Genomic DNA, 11,478 nt, shown 5'->3' on the forward strand with positions numbered 1-11,478 from the left:
ATTTATTCGTTGATTATATTTTGTATTAATAATCTGAATCTGTAAAGTAACTAAAGTCATTAAATCAATGCAGTGGAGTGAAAAGTACAATATTTCCCTCTGAGATGTAGTTGAGTAGAAGTAGAAAGTATAAGAACATGGAAATACTCAAGTAAAGTACAAGTACCTCAAAATTGTACTTAAGTACAGCACTTAAGTAAATGTACTTAGTTACTTTCCACCACTGAGCACGTTATACTTTTGTGTTTCTCTAAGCATTCTTTACTGCTCCTGTTGGAATAAAATAATTGTTGATTATTTAACTGCAAAGTAGTAATGTGTTTTTGATACCTTCACTTTTTTTGCATTAAATCATACCGGGATGTTTTATTGAAGTTGATTGGATGTGACACAGCCCTACCTAGAAACATTTCCACCAGCCGCCACTGCATCTCAAGTGTACTGTCGTGGAAGTGACGTGGAATGTAATGTACTAATGTATTACATAAGAACCGTGGTTGGCCTGCAGCTAACCCTGAGCAGAGCAAGTCTTCTCTGCGGCATGTAAACAGAACACTTGCCCCTCAGAACAAAACGCTCTCACGTGCAGGCATGCTGCTCTTAACTACATGTAGGCTTACTCCTACAGCTCGTTTCCATGCTTGCATTAACAAAAACTGGAGGATGAGGTGGCAAGGTTTCTAATGGAAGTGCATGCCGAGGAATACAACACAACCGTTACTAAATACTAATAACAGTATAGACTAGGGTTGTGACTGAAATGAATTTACCTACCATGTAATTATTGCTGACTTTTCGCCACAAAGCTCTGTCATGTGAAGCACCAAACTGAGGAAGCCTTTTCTCTTAAATCTAACCGCACATCTATTATCTCACATGTCTCTGAAAGGCTGTGAATGCAATACGAATCAATGGATAACAGTGTGCTTTGTGTTCAATGTGCTCACCACAGAGCCTTGTCAGAGAAAGAGCTCTCACAGTCCTAACATGTTACACATCTTAATGGTCTACCAATGCAAATGTAGACAACACAGAAGGCTCCTTGTATTTGGACTGAATTTTTTATTCAATGAACTTATAAACGCATTATGTCCCATAAGTAGTAAATAAGATTTTACAGAAAGTCCCATACATGATGCTTTTTTAAACAATTCTAACACTCTGCAAAAGTTACAATGAACATGAAGTCATGGCGAAGGTTTCTGGCCTCTCTCTGTGAGTGTTGCCATTGATCTGACTGAATCGGTGAACACTTGAGGATGGATGGAGGCCTTAATCCTTCACCCCCTGGCGACTGATAAGCTTACAGCACTCCACCCATTATCTCTGGTCTATTCTGAATCGGTTGTATCCTATGTCTATTTTTAAAGCCCCCCACAAAACCAACAAGAAATGAAAACAGATCTGTTAAAAAACAGCAGTTAGAGCCGAAGGAGTTTACGGATATGTTTGTTTGCTTTGAAAATTAACCAAAAAGAAAAGGATATCATGGACAAGATGGAAAGTGTCATGTTTGCATGGATGCACTGGATGAGGAAAGATATGTGGACAGAAGACACTCCAAAGTCACTCCTCCAAATGAAACTATGGACATGTGGACATGTGAATCAGAGAGGATTCATCTTGTTTTGAGGGAACTGGCACCTGAAAAGACAAAAATAAACAATTGAAGACAAATTGGTACGACCGTATGTCTATGAAATACATCTGTGTCCATGCATCTTTTTAACCAACATTGTTTGACTTCACCTCATTTGGATTTCAAATCTTCCAACCCAGCATGTGGCAGATCATTTGATATTGATAAACAACATTATTCATAAGCTATTATTCCATTTTGCTGGTCTTATTGCTGGATTTGCCCTTCCATCAACAGAATTGTGACGACATACACCAAATTGGAAGGGCTGGTTATTGAATATCATTATTTGCTCTCAGTGTGACATCATGCCAAAGGAGAAATTGTTCAAATGCTTCATTCAAGCAGATCAAAACACTGGATAAACAATGGGAAGTACCTGTTTCCTGTTCTATAACTCTTACATAACACCTCTGAGTAGAAACAACAAACAAAACTACCATAATACGCCCCTTTTTAAGCAGAGATGTATGACTAGAATCTGGCTTGAGGCACCATTTCAATAGTCATGTTGTTGACTACGACCTTTTTTTTTTATCTTTATACAGATGTTTTGGGGTTGAATATTATCTACATTGTAATTGGGGTAAATTGCTATTTTCACTAAAAGACAAGCTTCCTGAATTTGTAAGTTCTCAGCTATTTCCAAATTGCAAGTAGACTCAGGTTATGAGGTCCACTAATGTACTACAATGCAATCTCAGAACTACAAATCACCTAATCACTAATGATCATTTTGACACTTACATGGATGGATTACTGAACAGGCCTACAGGGCACAGGCCCAGGGGCCCATGAGGTCATAGGTCCCTTAAAGGTGCAGTGTGTAGGATTTGGCGGCATCTAGCAGTGAGGTTGCAGATTGCAACCAACTGAAACTTCTCCCATGTGCCAAGCGTGTAGGAGAACAAAAATGCGAATGGCTCTATCTAGAGCCAGTGTTTGGTTCGTCCGTTATGGGCTACCGTAGAAACATGGCGGCCGGCTCCGTGAAGAGAACCCGCTCCCTATGTAGATATGAAAGGCTCATTCTAAGCTAACGAAAATGCAACGATTCTTATTTCAGGTGATTATACACTAAAGAAAACATACTTACAAAAATGGTTTACAAATAAATAGAAGGCAAGTAAAGTCATGGTGAAGAATCAGCATTGCGCTTCACCAGACAACAGCCAGAACAACCTGGCCACACAGGTTCCTACACACACACATACTTATTATGGGAAAACCTACAGACCACCACCAAACATAACCTTAGTTTGGTCCAATGTCTGGCTTATAGCTGAGCTGATTCAGAGGATGGATGGATTCACACTCTGTTTAGGCTGCTGGATAAGACGTCTCCCTCGTTCTCCTTCTTACCAAGAGAGATGGTGAAAGCCTATATTCACTGCTTCACACAGCTGACCTAGTTTTCACCTGATCGAGTACCTACTTTCAAACCCCCCGTTGTTCCCTGTTCCCCGAGAGGGAAGAGTTAAAGCATGTGCTTCAATGACTGAGCCGGTAGTACATGATAGGTTCAAATGTGTTCAAGTCTGTCTTAAAACAGCACTCACATGCCCACTTGTACATTGAAATCTAATTTGAGGCTTCAGCAGTTCGTGTTAGACAAATCAAATTAATATCTTTCAAAGTTACAGTCTTTCTAGTACGAAATAATCTCTCAGACGGTGTTTCCTTCCTGAGTCGAGGAGGAGAAATAAAATAGTTTCCTTTTTGTACTAAAATGACTATAAGTCAAGGGATACACAATTGATTTAACTAACTCGGACTGCTGCATTCACTCATCTCAGCTTCATATTAGCTTCAGCTAAACTTGACATTTTGCACAAAAAGAGGATTGTGGATTTGGTTCCCCACTGCGTACATTGGAATTGTTTTAAGGATGGATCTTTTCAGGGCCAGTGTGGACAGGAGCAATGATTACAGTGCACACTGTTTCACTGTATCTGGACATGAGTTGTTGTTTTAAGATAAACTTGAAAAAATCTGGTGATTTAGTATTGCACTTAATTTTCTTTTTTTTAATAATAATAATATCTTTATTTAAGAAAAAGAATATTATTCCAGATATTTAACACAGAGCATTTTCACTTTCTCCCATCCCCCACTGCCTAGACAAAATAACATATAATAACATACAGTATCTACACAGGGAATGATGGTTCAGAATTAAGTAATAAAAAAAATAAAATAAAAATAATAATAATAATAATAATAATAATAATAATAATAATAATGTAAATAACCAAAAGCTAAATAAATAAATAAAACAAAAACTTGTGAGAGAGGCTAAAAAAAGAATGCAAAAAAAACCCCTATTTTCTGTCCCTACAGTGGATTAATCTCCTAAAGCCTTGGATATTTACGATTCCTATATCAACTGGATAGCGTCTTTCATGAGAACCGTGGAGTGGCCGAGAACCACACTGTAACACTCTACAAACCTGGTTGCAGCTTTAAAGTCATTCTTTATGGCAGTGCCTTTATTGTACCAGGGTTAATATAGTAAACTAAAACTGAAAGTAAAATGAAAATAAATAGTAAAAAATATTTTTAGTAAACTGAAACTAAATAGAAAAACGATATCCTTTAAGAACTAAAATGAAACAATATTGCTAGGGTTAAAACTAATACAAAAATACAAATTGATGTAAATTAATTTCAGCTTTAGGCTTTAGTCACAGCCGAAAAAAGGAGACGACAGCATGAATTTCCGTCAACTCTCGTGACATTGAACCACAGAGTAGCGCGAAGATTAAACATCAAACATTATGGCCTTTCCTACACAGTTCTCCAACAATGTATTTTGTATGTATATGTAGCTACATACTTCAGAGACATTATAGCTTGCCCTAACAAAAACAAACTAAAGTTAAATATACAAAAACGAAAACTAAACCTTTCTGAAAAACTTAAACCTTAAACTAGGGAACGCACTCTGAAAACAAACTAAAACTAAACTAAAAAATGAAATGAAAATAAACTAAACAAATAGAAAATTCCAAAATATTATAACCCCGCATTGTGCACTAATTCAAGATTGGTTACATAACAATTTCCCATGTTAAATAAAAGACAAAGAAAGTGTGAGAGAGACACAGAGAGATCACCTGTGACATATGCTGACCTTTTGACCTTTATGTGAAAAGAGTGAGCACGCATACAAACAAAATACCAAACTCACTGCACATAAACCTCTCGGATCGGACTGTAAAATGATTGTCTGGGGCTTCAAATTTCATTGGATTCTACCTCAAATAAAAGGCATTTTCATTTGTGCACAAGGTAGATTTGGCGGCTTTTTGGATTCATCCTTTGGCCAACTCACATTCTGCCTGCTGCCGAATAGAAAAAACATGAACATATTGGGGTGATGAAAAGGTTTATATATATATTGAGCCCCACCACCAATCTTACTGATCCCTTCATTTTCTTTCCTTTCCTTTTGTCCTGGTTTTCTTTTTGTTATTTCTTCTGATGTGTGAATCTGATGATTTTCAGACTAAACTATTACACTGGCAGCCCTTGGAACTATCAGCGGCCTTGGATTATTGTGCTACAAACTCTCTGTGGCCTCACACAGACGCACAAGCTCATCATAAATGACTGGTGGATTACAGACCTGCCAAAGAGAGGAGCAACACAGCAGACGATATATTGTGATATTGTTTAATCCCATCTGTCCTTGGAAGTCTGACAGTGTGGAGGAATCAGTGATGAATGTAGCCGTAAATGTCTGAACATTATGAAACTGTGATTGATTGTGTGTGTGTGTGTGTGTGTGTGTGTGTGTGTGTGTGTGTGTGCCGCAGGAGGGCAATCCATCTCTTACTTGCCACAGCCGGTTGCTGTCTTCTTGTGTTTCCGCCTTCGAGGTTTGTTCTTGATAGACTCACTGATGCTGTGGAGGAAGAGCAAAGTGCAGTGAAGATATTGATGTGTTCAAGGCTGATAGATAAAATGTTCGTCTACTGACCTTTTATTATGCAGAAGGTTCTGGCGGGCTCTAAAACAGGGGGAAAAAACACAAACAACTCGCAGTTAGCTGTGCTACAACAATCTCAATTTGCATCTAGTGTCTATTAGAAAGAATTACCTGCATTCACATCTCTGATGCTCCACAAATGTGAGTTCCACGTGGTGCATAGATGTCATGGGATGAATCCTCATCACCTGAGAAACAAAGGAAAGCTGAATAAAGGGCCATATATTTAAAGGGGACCTATTATGCTTTTTCCCTTTCCTTTAGTGTGTTTTATAGTTTTTTGTGCATGTAAAAGGTCTGCAAAGTTACAAAATCCAGGCCAAAGGGAGTCACTTTCCCCCACAGAAACACTGCTCCTGAAACGCCTCGATTGAAGTCCCGCCTTTTCTTCCGTAACGTGGTGATGTCATCAAGTAGCGCACTTCGCTTACACCACAGAGACTACCGCCGACGGCCAACTACCACGTACGTTCTGCGCCTGCGTGAGATGAAATTACTCTCCACACCAGCAGGTAGCGGTAGTCTGTATTCGTCATTCAAAAAGGGAAACCGGAAGACCGACGACGGTGGATATACAATCTGTTGTTATGATACGTACAAGAAATAAAGCGGCGTCTGACGACCATTTTCACACCACTCTCCTTAGCTTCATTCCAGATGGCCGTTGTGAAAATATCCGTGTGTTGGAATGATCAGATGAGATGAGTTGTTGGCTTGCTTTTCTCACTTCCATTTCTTTTCTCGTGCACTAATTTGTTTAAGCTGAACAGCCAATCTGAGTGACTTCTTTCACCGACCGGCGCCACCACCGATTCAACATGGTGAATCGGCCAAAAAAACTCTGACACGGGCAGACTAGAGTCAACGATGCGGGACACACTAGGCCGACGGACACTCACCGACGGCCCAAAACTGTCTGACGGCTGACCGTCAGGGCGTGTCAGGGCCTTTAAACAAAGCTAGTTAGAGCGGAGCTGGAACAGAGTCCGAAGAGTTCGGTTCGGTTGACCAATCACAACAGAGTGGGCCAGCTGACCAATCAGAACAGCCTGGGCTTTTCGGGAGGGCGGGGCAGGAGCTCAAACAGAGTGTGAAAATAGGTGCTGCAGCACAGTCGGTAGGGGAAAAGTCTTTTTGAACATTAAAGCATGTAAACATGTTCTAGTAGAAACCTGAAAGTATGCACCTGAAAATAAGCATAATAGGTCCTCTTTAATATAGAGAAAGTGCATTTTTAACATCTCCCTTTAGGTATTTCTGATAAATCGTGTCTGATTAGAGATGTAGCTACACCTGCAGTGTGACGTTGCTTTCGAGGGTAGCCTGGCACTCCACCGTCTCGTCCCCGCAGCAACCGGAGCAGCGCCAAAGTGGGACGCAACCAGGCAAGTAGATGTACTCTACATCTCCAGGGTACTCCTGCTCCACATCCACCAACTGCTCCATGGGCCGACACATGCTCTTCGCCCACACCTCCTGGAACGCCATGACTACAAGACAAGTTGAGTCTTTAGATCATTTTGGGAGAGGTGGATATGCCTATTCGGTGCGACATCCCTTACCTCTTGAGTGACCCTCTTCTGGAGGGTGTGAAATCTGCAAAAGACATAAAAGGAATAAGAAATTGACATCTACAGTGATTAACCCTTCAATTGCATTTGATAAAAGTATGAACATCGATGCCAAACATGGTTGCAATGACACAGAATCTGTAGACAACCTGATATGAGTGAGACATGATAATAGCAGTGGGTTCATTGTGCAGTTGCAGATCGCCCTCTTGTGGCAGAGACAAAGGTGTGCACACACAATGATCCAGTGAAAACAATGATGCAGCATGGTTTCAGGAGTGTATACCGCTGTGCTGCTGTTTAAGCAGTAAGATGAGTCAGCCAACAACAAACAAAAACCACTTGATTTCTCAATCTGATGTAATACTAGAAGGTTTATTATCACAAGAAGCAAAAACCTTCCGAGAATGCGAAGAATAACAGCGAAGAATAGTTGCTGCCTTTACTCGTGGGAGTTATACACACAATGAACTAGGTTCAGACAAAGGCAGCACTGAAATGTATCATGACACAGCTTGAATTCTCACAACCCAGCCTCCAAACTCACAATGGCAATGTTCCTGATTTCCTGACGCCAAATTGAGCAGAAACACAAGGGCAAAGTTGATCTTGGCTCTCTTCTTCTTTTCAATATCAACAATGTCTCTCTGACTCCTCACCTCTCCTCTCTCCTGCTCTCCTCTCACTCTGTGAACATTGATGGGAACATTGTCTCCTAAATGTCACACACACAGGGAAAAGCTTCGTAGCTTAGACAACAGTAAGGTCTTATTGTGGGGTTTTTTATGTTCGCTGGAAGTGAGTTTGTACTTGTGCCAAAGGGTCTGTATACTGCTACATCCAACAATAGAAGCATTACAACAGCTGTAATTAGAATAAAACATACTGACAAGCATAAACATTACAGTGTGATTGAAGTGGCTTGATGTTGGACATGATGAGCTAAAAAACTAAAACTGGTAGTCGGACAAAACTAAAAAAGGAAAAATATGCAAAAGTATTAAACATTCTTTTCTTGTCTCTTCTCTCATTTTCCTTTTGCCTCTCTAATTATGTAACTTACACTAAGCTTCCAAGCAAATGCAAGATGGTTATTATCATACTGAAGACAAACCCAGGTTTAGGACACATTTTGGATACTACATCAACCAGTTAGGAAATAGATGTTGTAACTTCCCCAGTTATTAAAGCAGCAGTGGGTAGAATTGGAGCAAATATGATTAAAAAAAGTTATTTTTTATAAAACCATCACTATATCCTGACAGTAGTGCATGAGACAGGTAATCTGGAAAAAAAACAAAAAACATGTGCCTCTGTGTCCTCCGGTGCTCCTAATGGCATCTGCAAGATTTCACAGACCGGAGGAAAACAACCAATCAGAGCCGAGCTGGAGTCTTGCCATCTCTGAGCAGCTGTCAATCACTCACAAACGCCGATCAAATGGTCAAACTAGGCAACACTGATCAAATAGGAATCAATATTCTGTTACTAATGCCTGTTTCTCACCTCAAATGTTTTCAGAAACATGTTGAATTTTGATTCAGAATATTGATTCATATTTGACCAGCACTGCCTAGTTTGACCGTTTGATCGGACTTCGTGAGCGATTGACAGCTGCCTCCGTTGAACGAACAGCTAATAGGAATGCTCTCTCTCTGAAATGCCCTGTGATTGGCCAAACTCTCCCGTCATGGGATAGATTCTTTAAAGCATAAAAAAAGCCATGAGGAGGTGCAGAAGTCTAGTTTTCTCTCAAAACACTTGAATTTCAACATGCTGAAAGGTTTTTATGGATCTTTTGCCCAATGATGCCAAACATATTCTGCTTACTGCAGCTTTAATGTGGTGTGTTTGTCCTGGTTCTGGAGGCTAAATCCACATTTTCCTCATATTGACTAGTGCTCCCTGACATTGTGCCCTACATGCAGGCCATTCATGTTATATTACAAACCTTTTTTTTTTTTTTTTACATTAATTGCATTCTAACCAGTTGCATTTGAACTGTCGCAATTAAAGTTATTTCTATTCTTAACACAACTCTACAAGTACTTCCACTCATGATCTGTTGCTGTGTTGCTTCAAACTTCTGTAAAACACAACAGAATTTGTGCATGCATGAAATGTATTCTGGATGATAATAATAAAAAAAATACATTTCACAATATTTTGGGGGTGAATTTAAACTTCCTCATCTCATATCAGTAGTGTGAGAAGCTTTCTAGACTGCACTATTAAAACCATTATCTGTTTTCATTTCACATTTCTAATCTCCCCCACATAAACTGCAACACATATTCACCGTGCGGTCGCTTCCCTGCTGGGTGATACTGAATGTATCTGTCTCGCCTGGGGTCGGATGTTGTTATACCAAGAGAGAGCACATCATGTGAGTAAGAGATGTGGAGGATTACACCCTCATCACACCACCATGGGAGCAGGACCTGCTGGAGCTGCAGAGTCAACCACAACCACAACTGCTGTTTCATGTCAGGCAGCATTACTCCAGATACAGTATGTAGCTCTGCACACCTCTCTATCTCTATACCTGGATCAGTAACATGCAGCAGCTGCACCTGAGCCATCTGTGAACATGGCAATTCCCAAACCTCTAAATGCAGATATTATCTTCATGGTGGGGCACAGCCAGTCAAAATACAGATGGTGTGTAAACAAACAGGCTGGAATGAAACAGATGTGTCCTCTCACACTGGATAAAGTCATTGAGACATTTAAAGGTGACTTGGCACTGTTTCACATGAGGTGATAATATGTCACATTTAGAGTCAAGGAGGAAAGACAATATTCTCTTAAAAACATGCAAAACAATAAATAAATTGAATTTAAAATTAAATTAAATTTTGGTAAATATAATAATGATAAATGTAAATATGTCACTATAATCCTAAATGGCACATCTGTTCCCAACACACCTGAAACTTGCAAGAAAATTGCAATTCCCCATCTTAACAACAACAAAAAAGCATCTTGCTCTTAGTTAACATTACAAAAATGTATGTTTGGAAACAGTTTGAGTTACCTGTGCAGGTGCCAGCTGCAGCAGAAGAAGCGATAAGAGGTGCCAGATCCAGATGAAACTCTGCATCGCTCCAAAGTTGGACTATAGTTACCTCAACCTCTCTCGTCTCCGGTCGGTCAGTGAAGACTGGAAAAGTCAAAATTGCAGCAGAGTCGTGAAGCTGCTGCTTTCTTTTTGATTGGCGCGCGTGCGCGAGCAGCTGGGGATGGAGTGCGCGCGCGCCAAACCCTTGAATACACAGACAGCTGATTATCGATTGAGTTACCATATATTCTCTTCCTCTCTATTATGTCTCAGATCAGACAATAGTTAATAATGTATAGATACATAATCATCATAATAAGCATTATACCAGCCTAAACTATATAAGAACATATAAGAAAAGATAACAAATAGTCAATATGATTAAGTTAAATATGTAAGTAATGAATTGGTATTGTGATTAAGTTATATTATAAGTAATGAATTCTGGATTGATAACAAATTAAAGATTAAAGGTAATAATTATAGTTAGAATAATTAGAAATAATAATAATTATAGTTAGACAAATTTAGGAAAAAATGTAATTAGAGTATATGTATGGCTCAATAAGGAAGCTGGTTAATAATTAATAATTGATTTATGGAGAAGGGGTGGGATTAAATAAGTTTATACTTCTTCTCACTCCTTTTCGAATATGTAAATCAAGGCATCAAGTGTTTGACAATTTATTTTTCTTATGCTTTTCTTTGTATGTAAATGCTACTTGTTTCTGACTGTCCACTTGTTGGTATGATCATTCTTTTTCTTTCTTTCTTTTTTTTTTGTATTCTACATGTTCGAAATAAATTTTGAAATGAAAAAAATTAACTATAATAAACAAAACGTAATTAGCCTACTTCCAGTGCTAGAAGTGGAAAAAAATAAGTGTCAGTACTGCTTTCCTGTGTTATTTGTAGCCTATAGTTTAGAGTATCATTCAGGTTTTAGGAGCAGTGTCCCAGTCAGGATGCTCGTAAATATTATGCAGTAGGATAAAGAAAAACATTGTCAATTTAGACAGTGAATAAAAAATATTAGGCGATATTGGGTTTGGGGGTCCTACCCCAAAAAAATCTGATTTCTGACAGAGGGTTTTAACTTAAAACTGCAATTTTACATCATTTTGGACTATTATTAGTTAAATGATTATTTTATTATCATCACATATCACAGCCTTCGTCTGAACATTTAATTCTCCTGGAAATGTTTTTCCGTAAA

General features: G+C 39.0%; 1 protein-coding gene across 1 annotated transcript; it reads right to left on the minus strand.

Moving 5' to 3' along the window:
* Nucleotides 1-1,042: 1,042 nt before the first annotated feature.
* LOC141756621 (vascular endothelial growth factor A-like) lies at nucleotides 1,043-10,407 on the minus strand. The gene is made up of 7 exons (XM_074616482.1): nucleotides 10,239-10,407; nucleotides 7,193-7,226; nucleotides 6,924-7,120; nucleotides 5,742-5,818; nucleotides 5,622-5,651; nucleotides 5,478-5,546; nucleotides 1,043-1,644 (listed from the first exon to the last, which is right to left on the minus strand). Exons 1-7 carry the CDS (start codon nucleotides 10,302-10,304, stop codon nucleotides 1,608-1,610), a joined length of 510 nt encoding a protein of 169 aa, XP_074472583.1. The 5' UTR covers nucleotides 10,305-10,407; the 3' UTR covers nucleotides 1,043-1,607.
* Nucleotides 10,408-11,478: the final 1,071 nt, after the last annotated feature.

The sequence above is a fragment of the Sebastes fasciatus genome, chromosome 18 (genome assembly GCF_043250625.1).
Source record: "Sebastes fasciatus isolate fSebFas1 chromosome 18, fSebFas1.pri, whole genome shotgun sequence".
NCBI classification, from domain to species: Eukaryota; Metazoa; Chordata; class Actinopteri; order Perciformes; family Sebastidae; genus Sebastes; species Sebastes fasciatus.